General features: G+C 43.1%; 1 protein-coding gene across 1 annotated transcript; it reads right to left on the bottom strand.

Annotated features, from left to right (window-relative positions):
* Nucleotides 1-7,668: 7,668 nt before the first annotated feature.
* Nucleotides 7,669-20,517, bottom strand: C6H5orf47 (chromosome 6 C5orf47 homolog). Its single transcript, XM_066343715.1, has 5 exons — nt 20,256-20,517; nt 14,273-14,358; nt 12,408-12,507; nt 10,858-10,894; nt 7,669-8,066 (listed from the first exon to the last, which is right to left on the bottom strand). The coding sequence occupies exons 1-4, from the start codon at nt 20,515-20,517 to the stop codon at nt 10,875-10,877; spliced, it is 468 nt and encodes a 155-aa protein (XP_066199812.1). The 3' UTR covers nt 7,669-8,066; nt 10,858-10,874.
* Nucleotides 20,518-20,739: the final 222 nt, after the last annotated feature.

Here is a 20,739-nt window from a genome sequence, read left to right as displayed (position 1 = left end):
TACAAAGAACCCTTCCAATGAAAGCCTGGGGAGCCACTTAGAAAGAAATAATTTGATAAGAATAAAAGCTTTTTGCGAATGTTTTTGAATTTTGCCTAGAAATTTGTCTTTGAAAGGCATTTCCAGAGACTCTTTTCCTGGTCAACGATCCATTCATCTGTCTCTTCTAACCAAAGGCTGTCCAGTCTGTGTTGTAAAATAAGTCACACTGCGTGCAAAGTTTGGGCTGCAGAATGGGTTCCCCAAAAGCCAACTCTGAGAGCTTGGAATGCAGGGTGACTATTAGGTAGTGCTCTCAGGATACAGATGAGAAGGCAAGACAGCAGGTTTGGTCCGACCGAGAACTCAAACTATAATATTGTCTCAACAAAGCCCTCAGGCAGTCTCACAAACACCTGTGCAGCTAGCTAGGATAGCCTTTTTTAGTTTTCCGTAGTTGAAATGTAGTTGGGTGCCCTTCCGCGACAGGTTGAGGCCTTGGGCAAGGTGGCTCTCTCTCTTCAGCTGAGGGCAACTCCTGGACAGTGCTAATAGCTAAGACTGTTGGCCAACAGCTAAGGGACAAAGACTTTCAGTCCTGAAGGACCATCTACCTGGGCAGCACAGTTCCCATCATGGGCTCTGTCCTAGGCTATATACCATACTCAACAATCACACTCTGTGACTTTAAATACCATTCATATGCCGATAACTCCAAAAATCTTATCTCCAGCAGAGAGATTTCTTCTGGACTCAGATGCCAAAATTCAACTTTTCCCTTGACATCTTCTTTTGGATGGTTCAGAGACACTTACTTGAATCTCAACATGTCCCAAACTGCACTCCTGGTCTGTCCCCTGAACCTGCCCCTCCTCCTGTGTGGCCACCTCGGTGAACTGCGCCATCGTCCATCCATTGCTGCAGCCAGATGACTGAGAACTATTGACAAGCTTCCTCACTCCTACCTCCAATCACCACAGCCTGATCATTCTCCCTCCCAAATCTCTCTCCAATCAGTCCAGCCCTGTCTCCATACCTCCCCTAGTCACCTCTCTCTAGATAACATGTTTCCTAACAACTGCGTTTTCCTTTCCATCAATCTATTTTTTTAGACCACCATCCAAGCAATCTCTGTACAATGAAATGCTGGTAATGTTACCTCCTTATCTAGAACTCTTCAGAGGCTTTTCTTTTTATTATTTTTTTAAGATAAAGACCAAAATCTTAAACTTAACCTAGAAGAATCTTTATGACTTTGTCTCCCGTCTACCCAACAAGCATCCCCTCCTACCCCCTCCCCCTTCCCCGACCTCACACACACTGCTCCCCCAAACAGTGACTTTGCACACGAGGTTTCCTCTGCAGCTCCTGCTTCAGGGAGTGTTCCGTCCACTCCTTAATTTCTTAGGATCCTTCAGAGCCACTTAGATATGACTTCCTCAGAAGTCGCCCCCAAGACCCCAGACCACATTCAACTGCTCTTGTATATGTCCCTTCGCTCTATTCTTCTATGTTGAAATACCTATCATTTTTTAAAATTACATGATTATTTACATCAGGAGTCCCCAAATTACGGCCCGCGGGCCGCATGTGGCCCCCTGAGGCCATTTATCCAGCCCCTGCCGCACTTCCGGAAGGGGCACCTCTTTCACTGGTGGTCAGTAGAGGAGCACTGTATGTGGCGGCCCTCCAACGGTCTGAGAGACAGTGAACTGGCCCCCTGTGTAAAAAGTTTGGGGACCCCTGATTTACATGATTGTGGTTGAGTAAGAATTGGGACTAAGTTCTTGCAACTTAAATATTACCAACCAGAGGGTGAATGGGTAAATTCTGGTTCATCCGATACAATGAAATATTGCATTCAGTCATTAAACATGATGTCATAGACTATTGCACTTATATGGGAAATGTTCAAAATGTTGAGTAAAAAGAGGGATCAAATCATATAGATATCCTCCTGGTGTGCAGAAGTCCCAGGTTCGATTCCCGGCCAGGGCACACAGGAGAAGCGCCCATCTGCTTCTCCACCCCTCCCCCTCTCCTTCCTCTCTGTCTCTCTCTTCCCCTCCTGCAGCCGAGGCTCCCTTGGAGCAAAGATGGCCTGGGAGCTGAGGATGGCTCCTTGGCCTCTGCCCCAGGCGCTAGAGTGGCTCTGGTTGCAACAGAGCGACGCCCCCTGGTGGGCAGAGCATCGCCCCTGGTGGGCGTGCCGGGTGGATCCCGGTTGGGCGCATGCGGGAGTCTGTCTGACTGTCTCTCCCCGTTTCTAGCTTCAGAAAAAAAAAATCATATAGGTATCCTGACTATGTTAAAATATAAAGACAAAGATACTAAAATGTTTATAGGGGTTTTTTTGGGGCTCATTTTATGAGTGGTTTTCATCTTTTCTTAAAATTTGTTTTTAAATTAATAGGGAAAAACATTAATAATTTTCTACTAGAGAAAAAAAATCTATTGAGTTCTAGAAAATAATGTTGTTGTTATTTAAACAGTGGGTTTGTAAGAAACTAGTAAGCCACATGGTGAAAAGAGTTGAATGTAGTCAGTAAGGTCACTGGGCATTCATTCCACAATGCCCAGCGACCTTGCGGTAAATTCCTGTTATGGCCCTGAGGCCCTCTGATCCACCAGAGGATGAACAGACTGTAAAGATCTATTATTATTTTTCTTCCAGCTTTACTGAAGTATAATTAACAAATAAACGTTGTATATATTTAAGGTGTCAAATGTAATATTTTGATATATGTATGCAATGTGAAATGATCCCACAATTTAACCTATCCATCACTTCAGTTACCATGTGTGTATGTGGTAAAGTCATTTAAGATCTACTCTCTTAGCAAATCGCAAGCACAGATATGGTCCCAGACCAGTGGATGCCTGCAACTGTGGATAGTACTGAACCATACATATACTATGTTTTTTCTTATACATACATACATACATACATACATACCTTTTCACTTAAAGTACTTTACAGCATCTCGTTGGCATATTTGAACTGCTAGGATCACCACTCCTGAGCTTTGGGTCCATTATTAAGTAAAATAAGGGTTATATGAACACAAGCACTGTCATACGGTGACAGGTGATCTGATAACCAAGACGGAGGATTCATGTCCCGGGCAGGACGGAGCAGGGCAGCACGAGATTTCATCACACTACTCAAAATGGCACAGTGTTTAAAACTTATGAACTGTTTGTTTTTACAATTTTTTATTTCATACTTTTGGACCATGGTCGACTCTGGATAACTGAAACCACAGGAAGAAAAGCCATGCATGAGGGGGACTAGTATACACACTACAGCGTTGTTCACTGTATTCACCATGGTGTACACCAGATCTCCAAAACCAGTCATCCTGCAGAACTGACACTTTCTGCCCTTTGACCAGCATCTCCCCAATTTCCCTGCCCCAGGCCCTGGCAGCCGCCATGCTACTCTCTGCTTCTGGGAGTTCAACATTTTTTGGACTCTACATAGAAGTGAACGTATGCAGTACGTGTCTTTCTGTGCCTGGCTTATTCCACTTCACATAATGTCTGTCCTCCAGGTCCAACCACGTTGACACAAATGACAAAATCTCCTACTTTTTAAGACTGAATAATATTCCTATGAGCGCACATGTCTGTTATATCTTCTTTATCCATTTATCCACCGACGGACACTTTCATTGATTCCACACCGTGGCTATTGTGAATCATGCTGCAGCAAACATGAGGCTCAGACATCTCTTTAAGACATGTCTTCATTTCCAGAAGTGGAAGAGCTGGGTTGTACGGCAGTTCCATTCTCAGTATTTTGAGGAACCTCTGCCTTATTTCCTCCAGTGGTGGTGTCCCTTCACATTCCCAACAGTACACAAGGGTCCTGTCCCTCCGCATCCCCACCAGCGTTTCTCTTCTTCGTCTTCTGAGGACAGCTATGCTAACAGATGTGAGAGCTCATTGTGGTTTTGATTTTCATTTTCCTGATGATTAGTTACATATAAAAATTTTCACATACCTGTTGTTCAAAATGCAACAAGGATGGAAGTGTCCCTCCCAGAAGGTGGACTGTGTGTCTTTGCCAAGGAAAGAGAACTTTAGTATTTGCAAATTCCCTGAGAAGTCCCTTTTTGTAGAGAAGTTTGACTTGCTAGAGTTTTTATACTTATATTAAAAGCTGGAGAAAAATCATCCCTCCCTGACTCATATAAGGTAAGAAGGCCCTTGCCTCCTTCCATTCATTCTCAAAATAGTTGCCCAAGTAGTTCTGTTAAATGCTCATCAGCTCATGTCAACCCTCTGCTCCAAACCCTCAGACAGCTGAAAACCACCAAACACTGAAGAAATCTGTGCCTGTTCCTCTCTCCCCTCCTCTCCACCGAGTCTCTGTCACTGCACGGGTCCTGTTCCTCCCCTCCGGCCTCAGGGCCCTGGCCCCTACTCACACGTTCCTGGGCCCTTTCTTCCTTCATACGTCCGCACGCCTGGCCTCCTCACTGCAGCTTCCATCTCAGGGTCACCCTCCCTGTGGACCCTGCCCATCACCTGCCCAATAACACTGCGGCCCTCAACACACCCTCCATTGCCTTTCTCTTTCTCCATAGTGCTTGTTTTCTAAACATACTCAATACTTTAGTTAGTTATTTTGTTTATTATCTGTCTTCCCCTGAAAACAGACATTTAATATGTTTTGTTCACTTCTGTCCTGCCAGTGCCTAGAATAGAACCTGAACATAACACGTACTCAGTAAAGATGACAGGAGTGAATAAATGAGTGAATTAATGTCCTTCCCACTTGAACCTGACTCACACAATGCAGGAGACTGTGGCTGGATGACACCGCTCCACCATCTCTGCCCGGGGTCGTTAACTAACGGGAGGCTCTGCCTCCTGGACGGGTGTGCAGGCCGTGTTTAGTAACTTCACTACTTGGCATTACCTTTTGCTGGGATGGTTTCAGCTTTCAGTTGATCTTGGTCTCTTGATGTCCAGAAGAACTTCATGGTGATTTTAAAAAAATAAAAGGTTCGGCTTCTGGCATAGACTCAATTACACAACACAGACACCAAAATGACATGCTGAAACCCTGGGACTATGGGCACACCCACAGTCGGCTAGGTTATTTCCAGTTGTTTAAAAATTTTCTAAACTTCACCAGATGACAGAAGTAGTCTGGTGAGCACACGTTAGGATCACAGAAAGACCGTCCTGACAACTGACAAGTAGCTAGAGCCCTCTGAGCTCATACTGGGAACACTTGCAGAAATATGGAGAGTCTCCCTCGTACTCAGAATCTTAGAAAGAATAGAACAGGTCAGATGGGGATAAGTCAGGGGGCAGTGGGACAGGCCCTTCACTTAGAGGTCTGCAGACTAAGCGATGTCCTACTATAACTTGTCTAGGAGTATAAATGTTTCTATACGCACATTCAGATTTCTGAAAGCACAGAGATCAGGGGATACATTTATTTATTAGCAAGAAAATTAAACGGATTAAGCAACTGGTTAATACACTTGTCATGAGGAAAAGTAGTATAATCTGGGCTCAAACTGCTTTATTCCCAGGAGTGTGAGTATTTCCTGACCTTTCACTTGACTGTTAGAAAGTGCAGAGTGACACAAAGGAACCACATGGCAGTTAACACTATGCAGGAATTTCAGCAATGTCATATTATTGATAGAAGTCCAAACAGAGTGTATGCAACATGATGTCCTCATTAGAAAACTAAACACCTAGATGAAAGTTTTAGGAAGACATATAATTGCAATAAAACTATATAAAAAGTAAAGAAATCACATGCACAGATTCAGTGTGACGGTTGTCTTGAGTAGGGAAGGCAGAGAGGGTTGGGTTGGAAGGTGTCAGACAATATGATTAGATGTAAGTTACTTTCAAGATATTGTCAGCAAAGAAAAGTTGCATTTGTTTATTATATTCTATTTAATAAAACAGAGATTTAACACATTTTCACCAGAATTTTTTTTTTATTCATTTTAGAAAGGAGAGAGAGAGAGAAGGGGGGAGGAGCAGGAAGCATCAACTCCCACATGTGCCTTGACCAGGCAAGCCCAGGGTTTCGAACCGGTGACCTCAGCATTTCCAGGTCGACGCTTTATCCACTGCGCCACTACAGGTCAGGCTTCACCAGAAATTTTAAAATAAAAATTTAAAGCACCTATCTAGAACATTTATTTCTGTAGTACTCTTATTACTCCATGGTTCTAGAACAGTGAAATAGATTAAATTTGTATCCAGCATTAGACTCATATTTTAAATCTAATAAAAATTGATGCATTTGATAAAACAGACTACTTTACCATGTCGAGTAGCAGTGTAGGTCACATAAATATAAACCTACACTGAAATGAGCATAAATCCTCATTCACTTTCACCACAACACTTTATGCAACATAAATTACAGGGTAAACAAGTAAATGTCTCATTTTCCAATGACATTTTATAAGCTAAAACTTGAAGCTTTCCCCAAGAATGCACACAGCACATCCCTGAGTTGCATGACCCTCCCTGCCAGGGCCCCGGACACTGCACGGCGGGCCAGGCACCGTGTCCTTCAACTGGAACAGGAAGAGCTAGTGCACAGTCACCGGAGAGCGCGCTGCCACAAATCCTACGCCGTTCTAGTCTCACAGCAATTAATGATAACTAGAGGAAGAAACAAAGCTACGAACTATTTTACAGTCCCTACTGCTTGCACTGTTTTCCGAGAATTCTGTATTATTGCCCCTCTGGACTGCCCCGTGAGAGCGGTGAAGCAGCCCACCATCTCAAGGCCTCCCCGAAGGATGGATGTCGTCACTGTCACCACCCTGGAGAGAGAGAGGGCCTTCACCCCAAGGGGAAGAAGCAAAAAGTGCACGTGGGGCACGCTCACAGGCAACCCTCTTTTCGTCTTGCCCTCCGAGGGTCTCAGTTCCACCTAGGACTCTGGCACACGTCAGGGAGAGAGCCTGCATCGCCAAGAAGCAGGAAAGCTGGCCCAGGTAACAGGTGGCTATTACTTAGTGCTGAGTAGAAATAAAAGGACTTCACTAAAAAACACTCTGAATTATTTTCAGAATTCTAAACCTCTCATTTCATTGTCTTTACAGTAAAGTATCTTTTAATTAGAGCAGTGGTCCCCAACCTTTTTTGGGCCAAAGACCGGTTTAATGTCAGAGAATATTTTCACGGACCGGCTTTTAGGGTGGGACGGATAAATGCACAAAATAAAATTATGCGACCGGCGTAAAAACTGTGGTATGTTTAAATATAATTGTCGAACTTATGAGACAAGCGTCAAGAGTGAGTCTTAGACGGATGTAACAGAGGGAATCTGGTCATTTTTAAAAAATAAAACATCATTCAAACTTAAATATAAATAAAACGGAAATAATGTAAGTTATTTATTCTTTCTCTGCGGACCAGTACCAAATGGCCCACGGACCGGTACCGGTCCACGGCCCGGGGGTTGGGGACCATTGGATTAGAGGCCTGGAAAGGAAAAGAATCTTTAATCTTTGCACAGAAAATTTCCTAAAATATTCCATATTATAATATAGAATTTGCATAAATTTACTACCTTTCCTTAGGATGAAAAGATGGCTTAAGTAACTATTTGTTTGAACACCCAAAATAAACTTTGCTGTGTAAATTGTAGGGTTTTATCATAAAATAATTGAGAAATTCAGAAAATGTGAGGAAGTCAAATATAATTTAATACAAGTTTCATTTAAAAATTACATCCAAATGAAGGAATGAATAAAACCACAGTTGCAGCCTCATTAATAAAAGGTAAAGTTGGCAATTTTAAATGTAAGCAAGTGTATTAATATGCTAGTTTAAATTTCATGTATAAGTTTAACTTAAAAGAATGTGGATAAGTATTCATTCTGAAAATAATACTTGTGTGTGTATGATAGCAACATTCAATGAATAATGTTAACTTGCGAAGAAATACTATTATTAAAAAGGTAGTTTTCTATTCAATATGTAAGTCCCCATTCCAATGAAAAAAAAACCCACCAAAATTAACAAACAATTATGATTCAATTTAAAGTTCTATCTTTAAACTCTTCAAAATCTTCTTGGTAAACAGATCCTAAATGAAAAATAACAAAATTAAATCTTGTTAATACAAAACGTCATAATTAGTCACTGAAAAATCTGTAACATTTGCAAGACTGTAGAGAAACAGATACTCCCTCTATTTCCTGTTCTGATCATTTTTACGTTCTCTAGTTGACCATAAAAAGCTTCCGATGGACTTGGTGTTAATTCACATCTTTCTTCCCCACCCCAACGCCCACCAGTAACACTGGTGACGTCAACAGCCCCATGTGCAGGAAAGGGCACAAAACCACTGTAGCTCAGGCATTTATCCCCAAGCCACTTCGGCCACTCACTCACAAGGTCACCGCTTGGTCAGTCATCGCTTGGGAACTCTGCTTTACTTCTAGGTGCTGAAACTCTTAAAATGTCCCTAGCTGCCATATTTCTATACTCCTATTTTCCGTACCCTACACCCTCACTGAACGAGGTGACTGCCCTCCTCTGAACTGCCCATTCCTCGATCTCCTTCACGCTCATTTGAATCCCCCCCAGCCCCACAACCCCCCATCCCTCCTGACCTAGCCCCTCGACGCCCTCTTGGAGACTGAGAATCCCTCTTTTGCCCGGCGTTCTGTTCTTGGCCCTCCCCTCCCCTCCATCCGCACACTGAGGTTTGCACCTCCTGCTAGACCTACACAGGCCCTGCGTGGAGTATCGCTATCACACGATGTCCAACACGACACTCCAAGTGCTTGCTGGGAATTTTCACTGGAGCACCTCACCATCGCCTACAATTCAGCACGCCCAATAGAACTCAGCAGCTTCACAAACCAGTGCTCTCTCTTGACTTTCCTATTTTTTATCTACTCATTCTCAAGACCAGTAGTATCCTTCTCACCCTCCCTCTTGACCATCCATCTCCTCTCCACCCCGTAGGCACTCTTATTTCAGTACTGTACAGTTAAGGGCGCTTCACTTTGTATGTGAACCACGATCACAGTGCCAGGTGTCTTTCACTTCCTGTCTTGAGGCTATTCCAGATATTTCCACAAAATGACATCAGATTATTTCTAACATGCAATGGATCTGATCAATCCACTGCTTTGAAATGTACCACCTGATGAGGTACAAGATATGTGCACAGTCTCTATCTTTCCATAAAACACTTTCTAATCACAGAAAGAAAAATAGTAACCATATGTAGTGGGGAAATGGACAGCAACTTAACCAGTAGATGAAAGTTATCCTCATCAATAAGGAATAAATGAAGATCATGCAACTCCAAATGTGATACTCTAAGAAGGAAGCTTACATGATGTTTTCAGCCAAAATTACAAAATATGAATCAAATTATAAGAAGGTATTAGCAAGTACAGAGGGAAAAGTCTAAAAAATAATTGGTCCATACTCTTCAAAAGTGTATCATAAAAGGCAAAGAAAGGCTGTCACAGATTAAAGAAAACTGGAAGACAGGACACTAAACACAGTATATGATCCCGGACGATGCCTGGTACCAAAAAAAAAAAAAAATGGGGGGGGGGGGTAGAAACCATTAAAGATATTTTGGGGACAAGTGAAAAAAGCTGGAATGTAGACAACAGATTATACAAGAGTTTTAGATCAATGGTAACTTTCCTGAACTTGATAGCGATAGTGTGGTTATATAAAGATGCCCTTCTTCTTAGGATATATGCGCTGAAGTATTAAGGGGCAATGCTTTATCCACATACTCAGACAGGGAAAGAAAGTGTGAAAATGATAAAGAAAATGTGGCAAGATGTTAAAAATAGGTCAAGCAATGTAAAGGTTATTCTGGAGTTCTTTGTATTATATTAGCAACTTTTCCGTACACTTGAAATCATCTAGAATAAAGGTTAGGACAACGCGTACCCTTCCTCACTGTGGCCGCGTTCAACAGCTTTAATCCAGCCGCCCTCCTGAGCATGGAGGACATGCTCTCACTTGCTTCTGTCCATGTCTAAAATCCACTCCTCTCCCCCACATCCCACTTATAAAAGTCTATTTTCTCTTTTCCAGGGCCCATCTTACTTACCTTTTCTATTACTTTCCAAACCCCACCAAACTGGCTGTAATCCCTCCCTAAGAATTTAATGAGCCCAGATGATTAGTAAACCAGGGCACAGTTCAAAAGAAACAAAGAGTGACAATATGCTTAGTTTTAAACAGATGAAATTTAAAAGTAACTGTAGAATAGCCTCTCGAAATTCAGAAGTACATGGCCAGAGGTCGGGGAGAATAGAGATTTAAGGGTCATACGCCCAGAAAGAGAAATAGAAGCTGTAATGATAGGTGAGTTATCTCAGGATAAATATGTAAAGAGGGAGGGGGTCCAACAATCACTCTGAGGACAGCATTTGTTATTAGACGGCAGCAAAAGGGACAGAAAGACAGGAGAGACAGAAAGAGAACCACAACACAGCCTCCAGAGTATGGAGAGAGAAGAAAAGTTTGAAGGAGGACTAGTAAGACAATATTAAATGTGACAGCGTGTTCATAGAGAAAAGAAAACTAAGCAGATACATGATCAGAAAAAAAAAACCCACGGGTCATTGAGAGTAGTTTCAATATCATTGCAAAGATGGGGCCCAATAAAGTTTATTCAACTTCAACAATCTGTAATGAGTGCCAAGACTATACTTTCAGGGATCATTTCTATAGTTTGTAATGAGTGCCCACCATGTGCCAAACACCGGGTTTAAGGAAGAACACTGGCTGGAATTAGCAATGTATATACATGAAAGGTGGGAAAAAGTAGAATATAAAGGGGTAATTTTTAAAAAGTCTATACTTTATAATTGTTATCAAAACAGATTCTTACCAAAAGATGATAAAAAGATTCATCTTGTATAATCTGAGCCTAGAAATAATATAAAATATAAGGAAGATTAAAGTTGGCCTCTCAGAATGGTTTTTCCATTAATAAAAACATATAAGGGAATAAATAATACATTTAAAAAGCATGATCATTAGCTTTTGTGATCTGATTTAAAATTGTAATAAAAATAAGGAATTACAAGGATAACTTTTGTTTATAAGAGGTTATTTCTGAAAAACACAGCATATTAAGTTGTGAAACACCCTTACAAGTTTGTTCGATGGTTAGTAGAAAGCCGCTTGCTGGGGCACAAGAGAACCCGACAAGCCCAAGGCTGTGGCCAGAGCAATGAGACATAGTCCAGTACGTGTATTTAAGGAACTGGGTCTGGAGGAACACTCAGAACAAGGGGCACAAGAGGACCCGACAAGCCCAAGGCTGTGGCCAGAGCAGACGAGACATAGTCCAGTACGTGTATTTAAGGAACTGGGTCTGGAGGAACACTCAGAACGAGTCAAGGCTTTGTGCACACTGTTCTGCTTATTCAAACATCCTTTGTACCTAACAAACCACAGGCTACTTTTTCCTCCCAATCACCTTTCCTCTTCCTTAATTGGATAAGAAAAGTAAAATAGAGCGTCACTAATCTGAATGTTGGCTTATATGCCATTATTGCAAACAATTTCTATTACTGATGTGATATTACATGAACAGTAATGAATTTCCAGTGTTATATTGATTACAAAACAGCATTTTGTTCTAATTATTGCTTAAAAATATTCTTCACAAAATAATTTCTCCAGATTTCCTGTCAAAGTAGAAGTTGCCATCAAGTGACTGTACTAAGAACCGACAGAAGTACTCAGCATGATAACACGTGTATTAGGACATGCAGGTGAAGGAAAGAAAACAACAATTACGGTTTACCAATTCATGTGGCATTACTGGTTACAGAGATTTGCTTGAGCATCCAGATCCTCCAATTACTTTAATAAATATACCAGATCACATCTCCTGTTGCTCTGGCCACAATGTAAACTCAATATTGATGCAGTCAGGAACATGGTTTAATTTGTGAGATGTTTTCCAGGAATGAAGTAAGGACATCAAGGCCACAACGCAAGGGCAGACTTTGTTAAATGCATTAAATTAGATAGCAGCATCGGCGTGACTACATAAAGTGATATGTAATTTTATATTCCCGTTAAAATGTTTTTCTTCATCAATATGGATGAGTTTGGTCATCTGTATTAAAAGGCTGGCATTACAATCCAGATTTAACAGATAAGCGTGTTCCCTTCGCTCAGGGAGCCCCAGTGAAGGTGCTCCCTCTGCGGTCCTCGGCCGACGCAGACCCCTGCTGCCTACCCTCCCTCGCTGCTACAGTCCACGCTCTACTCTTAGTTACGATGCTCAGTGGCTCTGTGGCGCCCTCCTTTCTATAGTTCTGCACGTTGCACATGACACTTAGGAACACTGCTGTTCTAATGTCATCCAAGAGTAGCTAAACAGTTATAGAAGCCAGTCCTTGAATACAATAAAAATTATAACTTACTTTCACTAGATAATTGTTGGCATTTCAGCCTGAGTCTGTATTTTTCATTTTCTTCGAGCATTCTAGAAATGACTTTGTGTACTTTTTTCCACGCTGAAACCTTAAAAAGATAAGCAAAGTTAGGAAATACTGAGCAGAAAAGCAAGAAAGAATCCCTTTCGATTGGAAGCACATGGGAGCCGCTCACCTGTGTGGCCATCAATTCATATCATTGTTATAAAGCAGTCTGAGCATTTCAGAGGCCAGAAACTTACATGGTTTTCCCCTGATCACTGAATTCTGACTTCTTTTTCCAACTTCCCAGCATTTCTTCTCTGCAGTGTTTAAATTAACTGTCTGGGATGAACTGCCCTTTTCAAGGCCATGTCTATAAAGCGCTAGTACCTAAATGGTTCCAACACAGTTGGTTTTGTTTTGAAAAATAATAAAAACAATGAATTTCTACTCTTATGCCTAAGCCACTGGGCAATAATTTTATTTTTCATGAATTTTAGTCTAGATAAGAATTACACATTTCTGCTAGGACATACCAAAGCAAATTAACCCGAGAGCATGAATGCACCAGAATAGAAAAAATGAGGACATGGGAGGCAAACACATAGACACCTTGGCTCAAATTCTGGCTTTGCCACTCGCCAGTGGCTTGACATTGGACACGTGTTTTAATCCCCGCTAGGAATAACTTCCTATACCGCATTAGTAGAATGAATGAAAAATATTTGCAAAGCACTTCCCCATGTCTGGCATGCAAGAGTTAAAAGTTAATATTGGCTACTGCTCTTTGCACCTCACACAAGAGGGATGGGTTCTTCTTGGGAGAAATAATTCTTAGCGGGACGATTGGGTGCTCACTCAAAATATATTTGCCGTGAGGGCTAGTCACCTTGAATGCTAGTTTGTACTATATGTGAATTATAACTCAAACGGGAAGCTCAGAAAAATATAATTTTGTGTGTCATTATCAACTAACAATTTCTTTAAACTGAAGTGTAAAATATATGGTGGAAATCAAAGATTAGTAGAGCAACTAGTGTTGGACCAGAAGTAAAAGAGGTTCAGCGATCAAGGTTTGTCCTTGTCAGTTTTCCTGCTCGAGACTCAATGTACACTCCATGGTTTTAAAAGAGCAGTATGATACCAATACATAGATCATTCTTTTCTGGGAAATTCATGATTTTCTTCTTCCATGACATTATCTATCAGAGTTTGTTATAGTCTATGGAACATATATTTTCATGCTGTGGAAAATCTCCCAGTGGGTTACATTTTGATTAAAATGTGTTTGATAACTTCAAACACTGCAAGGACTATTTTATGGTTAATACACATTTCCAAACCAAGCTCCATTTCTTCTAAGTTAATTTTCCTCACTTCAGTAAATTAAACTTTTCAAAAGATGAAACTAGTTTTACTGACTTGAGTATCTTCATACATTTTTCCTCCTTTTCCAAGTGAGAGGAGGGGAGATAGAGAAACAGACTCCCACATGTGCCCTGACTGGGACCCACCTGGCAACCCCTGTCTGGGGTCAATGCTCTGCCCATGTTGGGCCATGCTCAGAACTGAACTATTTTTAGTGCCTGAGGTGCTGGAGCATCAGCTCCCTGCCCAATTCACTAGAACCAATCGAGCCATGGCTACAGGGTGGAGGGCGAGGAGAAGAAAGAGAGGGAAGGGGGAGGGGGAGAGGTAGAGAAGCAAATGGTTACTTCTCCTGTGTGTTCTGCCTGGGAATTAGACCCGGGACATCCATGTGCCAGGCCGACGCTCTACCACTGAGCCAATCGGCGAGGGCCCACACATTTGTATTTAGTGACGTTAATCTAAAATTCAAATACAGTTCATTCCCCTTTTCTATAATATACCTTTTTCTTTTTCTTCATTATTTTGGAAGCTTCATTGAAAGGTATTGGAAAATCAAACGTTTTAGCTAAAGTCTTCTGGGTTAAACCTAATTTTTTAAAAAAAGAAAGGTGAAATATCAAGGTCAGCACATATTTTAAAGGAGTCACTATTCTGAGAACAGAGACAATGATAAATGTCTCTTGAGCTCTCTTTGGGTTTTTTTTTTTTTTTTTTTTTTTTACAATTATTGGTATATTTCTGATCACTAGGTAATACCTGTTTACCAATTAGCTAATATAATGGTGGGGGTGGGTGGGAGAAGAAAACTAGAGATAACTTTAGAAGTGTGTAGGAAATGTCTGATTTGAAAGGTGAGCCCCTAAAAGGTCAGCAACATAACCAACACCAGAACCCACCCTGCCCCGTGTGCTTCTACGAGCACTTTTCTTCTACAACTTCAGGTGCTATGCTTCCGACCACACGGAACACCTGCGGTCCCTCAGTATGTCTTCTTCTTACCCCTCTCAGCCTTGTTGCACTTGCTGTTCTATCTGGCTAGAACACTGCGTATGCATGCATGTGCGCGCACACGCACACGCACACACACACACATGCACGCACACGCACACCAGGCAAATTTCTATCTGCTCTCTAAGACTTGTTTCACATGTCACCTCCTCTTGAAAGCCTTCCTTCAAACACGCACAGTCCCACACACAGCACTGGTTCCGGGAACACCTTATTCAGAGCACGCAGCAGGCTTTTACACCGTGTGTTTACACTGTGACTCCTCAGCTTGGCTGTGACCTAGAGGACAGTGGCCTTGTCTGCCTGACTCATCTTTCTGTCCACACTACCAGACACACAGGAGAGCCTAATAAAAGCTCATCAGAGTGAATAAGCTTCCTGACTAGACTCACTGCACCATGCTGCCTTCCCAAATATTAACTGCTGGAGGAAAACCTAAGGGCTGTGTGTCCAAAGACAAAATCATAACCTTCTGCCGACAACCTACCGGACTATAACTTAATATTGTTCTGCCTTTATTAGATTGTTTTTAATTAACTTCTATTTATGGCAAATGGTACATATTTTCCACGAGGTAATGATATAAAGTGTTCTAAAAAGAAATTTAGTCAAGAAGGAGAAATGCACTTATTCAAAATAAATATAAGAAGTAAATGACAATATGGATGAGATGAGTATATGGTTTAAGAAAATAACTCAAGTCGGGAAGCTCTGCTCTTCATAGACACATATTTATCCTTCTAACAAAATGCCTGTGAAGCTTGGAATATTATATTTGCATCATTCCCAAATGTTTTCTGTTTGTAAGTCCTACCTAACCTGGATATATACTCCTCGAGCTCAGGATTGGAGTTATCGAGTCTATCTGTAATTAGATGAGGATCCAAAATATGTCAAGGAGTAATACAGAGAATGTGAAAAAGAAGAGAATACAAAATTATTTCTTCCATTTACTTTGTGTACCTGAGGCTGCTCCTGTGTAGAGTATAGACTTTGATCAGATATGTTTCAAATCTGTTTCTAGTCCTCACTTTCTACACACTCAGACCCAGTGAAAATATACGTCTAGTTCTTCCTAATCATTGGCTATCCCTGCTCTACACTCAGAGGGCTCTGTTCACACATTTTCCCCACCTGTGATTCCCTCCTGTCTCAGCAGCAGGTGTAAATCTCATGGAGCATCCACCACCACGAAGCCCTCCCTGATTTCCTCTCTCCCAAATTATTCGCCACTTCCAAAGCATTTACTTGTACCTCCATAACATCATTCATCATCCTCTATTACATATAAATTATGAGTGTATCTCCCAAGTTCTGCAAGAAGAGAAGCCAGCCTGATTTATTAGCCTTGTTAGAGATGTTAGAAGAGTTGCCTGATTTGCCTGTCCCTGCACTTCTAAATTCCACTACGTCTTACAAACAACTTACAAGTTTACCTCTCTCTGACAGTTTCACTTTACCATTCAAAAATATTTCGTGACTATAAAGTGACAGTCTCCGAGGCAGGGAAGAGAAAGGAGGGACACTAGAAAGATGACTGCAGGAGCATTGGAGCGACCAAAAGAATGACTAAATCCACACTAAATTTGAAGATACTAAAACATAACTGGGCACATCAGAGTGCAGATGACAGAGAAGGGATTTAAAGGGTTAGACATCACATAAAGTACCAAGTATGCAATTTAATGGGACCAAGTCAGTTTAAAGGACCAAACATGATTTAAAGGAATAGTCTTTCAATTGCACGGCTTCTGAGGGAGAAAGAGCAAAAAAAGAAGGATTCTAAATTAGGTCCCAAAGGAAACATCCATAACATGCATAAAGTCAAAATGTTACAAACAACGCTCTGATAACAATGCAATAAAACAAGAGTTTGCCAACAAAAACAAAAACAGAAAAGTCCTGGAAATTTAAAGAAAATGTAAATCTATTAAGCAACTCTACGGTCAGAGTAATACAAACTGAAATTACAGAATTTTTAAAAAGTGACAATAAAAACACTGCATATTAGGCCCTGGCCGGTTGGCTCAGCGGTAGAGCGTCGGCCTAGCGTGCGGAGGACCCGGGTTCGATTCCCGGCCAGGGCACATAGGAGAAGCGCCCATTTGCTTCTCCACCCCTCCGCCGCGCTTTCCTCTCTGTCTCTCTCTTCCCCTCCCGCAGCCGAGGCTCCATTGGAGCAAAGATGGCCCGGGCGCTGGGGATGGCTCTGTGGCCTCTGCCTCAGGCGCTAGAGTGGCTCTGGTCGCAATATGGCGACGCCCAGGATGGGCAGAGCATCGCCCCCTGGGGGGCAGAGCACCGCCCCTGGTGGGCAGAGCATCCCCCCCTGGTGGGCAGAGCGTCGCCCCCTGGTGGGCGTGCCGGGTGGATCCCGGTCGGGCGCATGCGGGAGTCTGTCTGACTGTCTCTCCCTGTTTCCAGCTTCAGAAAAATGAAAAAAAAAACAAAAAAAAAAAACACTGCATATTAGAATCTAATACATTTAAGGTAGTGATTAGAAGAAACATCATTGCATTAAAATATTTTCCCAATAAAAAGGAAGAATAAAAATAAATGAATGTTCTGTTCAAACTAAAAAGTAAACTAAAAGTGAGAACATTTAAGGAAGTAATAATTTTAGCTTTATTGTTTATCTTTGTTAATGAGAAAGAAATGTCTCAATATTTCAAAATCTTAGTTTATTAAAACTAAAACATAGACAAAATTGATCAAGAAAAAGGTAGAAAGCACACTTTAAAAAAAAGAAATGGCAAAGGGGAAATAATCGAGAAAATACAAAAAACTTTCAATGATCTTAAGACACTACTTTGCAGACTTTTATGCAAATAAAGTTGGAAACCTAGATGAAACAGATCACTTCCTAGGAAAACACAGATTACCAGACTTGACACATGAGTTAGAAAATTTAAAAAGAGGCCAATTTTCATAGGAGATTCAAAGTGATGGCACAATGATCCTACAAAAATACTAGACCCAGATGGTTTCCCAGAAGGATTCTACTAGACCTTCAAACTCCAGATAGTCCCCATGTTCTATAAGGTAGTCCGGAGGAATGAAAAGTTTCTAACACATTTTATGAAGTATAACTCTGATGCCTAAGCCAGATAAAGAAATACAAAGAAAGAAAAACTACAACTCACTGTCTCTCACAGATATCAATGCAAAAATTCTAATCAAATTGTTGGCAGAGCCTGGCCTGTGGTGGTGCAGTGGGTGAATCCTCGGCCTGGAACACTGAGGTTGCCAGTTCAAAGCCCTGAGCTTGTACATACGACAAGCAATCAATGAACAGCTCAAGTGAAGCAACTATGATTTGATACTTCTAGTGCTCCCCCACCCTCTGTCAAATCAATAAATACAATTAAAAAAAAAAATTGTTAGCAGAGCCCAACATTGCTTCATGAAAGAATACATCATAACCAAGTAGGATTCATTTTATAAATGCAAGGTTGGCTCAATATTAGGAAATCCACTTATATCATATGCCTTGTTAATAAATCTAAGGAAAAAATGTTTCTCTCCATAGATCTGACAAAACTTCTGACTAAATTCAGCACTCACTCATGATAAAAACTCTGAAGAAAATAAAAATTTGGGAATGCTTTGTAATATATTAAATATAGATGCCTTAGTCTGAAAGCCAGGACTTTATTTAATGGCTAATACTGGAGGCATTACCCCTAAGATACAAAACGAGGCAAGGAAGCCTACAATCTCCACCTCTGTTCATCAGTCTTGTACTCGAGGCATTAGTCTACGCAAAACAGGTCTACTGCAGGCATAACCACACGTTAAAAAAAAAAAAAAATATATATATATATATCTGTTTATAAATAATAGTATACCTGCAAACTCATAAGTATCAACAATAAGACTAACTCTAATAATAAGAGAATTTGGTGAAGTACTAGAAACTAAAGTTAACATAAAGAGTCACTAGGCTAAGTGAAAGAAGCCAATCGAGAAAAGTCACATCTTCTGTGAGTTGCTTTATACGAAATGTCCAGAACAGGTAAATCTATGGAGACAGAAAGTAGTGTGGTGCTGGCTGGGGGCTCAGGAATGGGGGAGGGGAGGGCAGTGAGCGGGAACAGTGAGAGCGGAAGGGCCCAGGGCTTTCTCTGAGTGACAATGACAACGTCCCAAAATTGACTGTGGTGATGGTTGCACAATTCTGTAAAAATCCAACGCAGTGCGCACTGGAAACAGGTAAGTTGAAATGGCTTGTGAATTATATCTCAACAAAGCTATTAAAAAAGAAAAGAAAAGCACAGGTGGAGGGGTGAGCCCTCCAAAGAGACGCAGGACTTTTTCGCCCTGTATTTTGAATGAATGTTACTAGGATGTGTGTCACTTTGTCAAACCTCCTCAAAATGTATGCACGTCAATCCTAAATGAAGTTGATTTTTTTCTAAAGATCAAGAGGCCTCATAAGCACAAACGATAAACATTTAGGGGGACGTCATGGAGGAGGAGCCCCCATTTACAACAGCAGAAAAGCTCAACTACTCAGGAGGAAATGGGACGAGACCCAGGGAGAGCCTACAGGAGGGAATTCTTTGAACAGGAAGCATTCCTGGAAGAAGACACAGAAGTAGCCGGAACCGATGAAAAGACGGCCAGTTTTAGAAAGGAAGTGATCCCTGGCCGGTTGGCTCAGCGGTAGAGCATCGGCCTAGCGTGCAGAGGACCTGGGTTGACCTGGGTTCGATTCCCGGCCAGGGCACATAGGAGAAGCGCCCATTTGCTTCTCCACCCCTCCGCCTCTCCTTCCTCTCAGTCTCTCTCTTCCCCTCCCGCAGCCAAGGCTCCATTGGAGCCAAGATGGCCCGGGCGCTGGGGATGGCTCCTTGGCCTCTGCCCCAGGCGCTAGAGTGGCTCTGGTCGCAACATGGCGACGCCCAGGATGGGCAGAGCATCGCCCCCTGGTGGGCAGAGCGTCGCCCCTGGTGGGCGTGCCCGGTGGATCCCGGTCGGGCGCATGCAGGAGTCTGTCTGACTGTCTCTCCCTGTTTCCAGCTTCAGAAAAACACACAAAAAAAAAAAAAAAAAAAGAAAAGAAAGGAAGTGACTCCACACCTCAGACACACCTCAGACACACCAGACACGTCGGTTCTCCCTAAGGGAGTCTGTCAAGTCAGGGACTCCCACTAGGGGCCCAAGAAGCAAGCCCCTCGCTCTGGGGGCTCGGGGGGCTCGGGCCAGGGACCCGTCCTCCCGGATTCTGATCTCCGGCTCGTCTTAAATGACTTGCACGTGCACCTCAGCGCCCTTTGCGAGGCCCGCCTGCAGCGAAGGACAGGACACGGGCAGGGGGGCGGGCCTGCGCCGCCGGCCCGAGTGGCCCACAAGCCGGGACAGGCCGCGCGGAGCGAGGCTGCGGGGCTCACGGCGGCTGACCGCCCTGGGTCCGGCTGACGAGGGTGAAAGGGGCCTGACCCCGTCCCCACCCGCCGGTCCCCTTCGCGCCACCTGCACGCGACGCCGACTGCCCGCCGCTCCGCGCGCTCGAGGCTCGCGCCGCTGAGGGGGCCGCGGGGACCCCGGGCTCGAACCCGGGGGGCAGCTCCCCGCCGCCCGTGGCCCCCGCTCCCCGCGGCTCCTCCTGGCTGCCGCCGGCCCGGCCCTCCGCCCGGCGGGCGCTCAGCAGCAACACGCCGCCACGCTGGCGCGAACCAAAGCGGGGCACGTAGACCAAGCGCGCCCGCGCCCGCTTCCCGCCAGCCACCTCCATCGCAGCGTTAGGTCCGCGAACAGCACCGAGGGCCCGAGAGGGGGGCGTGGCACTGGGCGGGGAGGAGCGGACTGGGCGGGGCCCCTGTGTATGTGGGGGGGGGGATAGCTGAGGGGAGGACCAATGTGAGTGGAGGAGCAGATGGGCTGGACCACTATGTGTGTGGAGGGGGAGTAGCTGGGGGGAGGACCACTGTGAGGGGAGGAGCGGACTGGGCGGGGC

This window comes from Saccopteryx leptura, chromosome 6, assembly GCF_036850995.1.
Source record: "Saccopteryx leptura isolate mSacLep1 chromosome 6, mSacLep1_pri_phased_curated, whole genome shotgun sequence".
Classification (NCBI taxonomy): Eukaryota; Metazoa; Chordata; class Mammalia; order Chiroptera; family Emballonuridae; genus Saccopteryx; species Saccopteryx leptura.
This window is presented reverse-complemented; position numbering and strand designations above follow the sequence as displayed.

Coding starts and splice junctions, on each gene's coding strand:
- C6H5orf47 (XM_066343715.1), bottom strand. CDS start 20,517: ATGGAGGTGGCTGGCGGGAAGCGGGCGCGGGCGCGCTTGGTCTACGTG. Junction 14,359..20,255: donor GCAGTCGGCGTCGCGTGCAG/GTGGCGCGAAGG, acceptor TTAAAAAATTAG/GTTTAACCCAGAAGACTTTA. Junction 12,508..14,272: donor TAATGAAGAAAAAGAAAAAG/GTATATTATAGA, acceptor TATCTTTTTAAG/GTTTCAGCGTGGAAAAAAGT.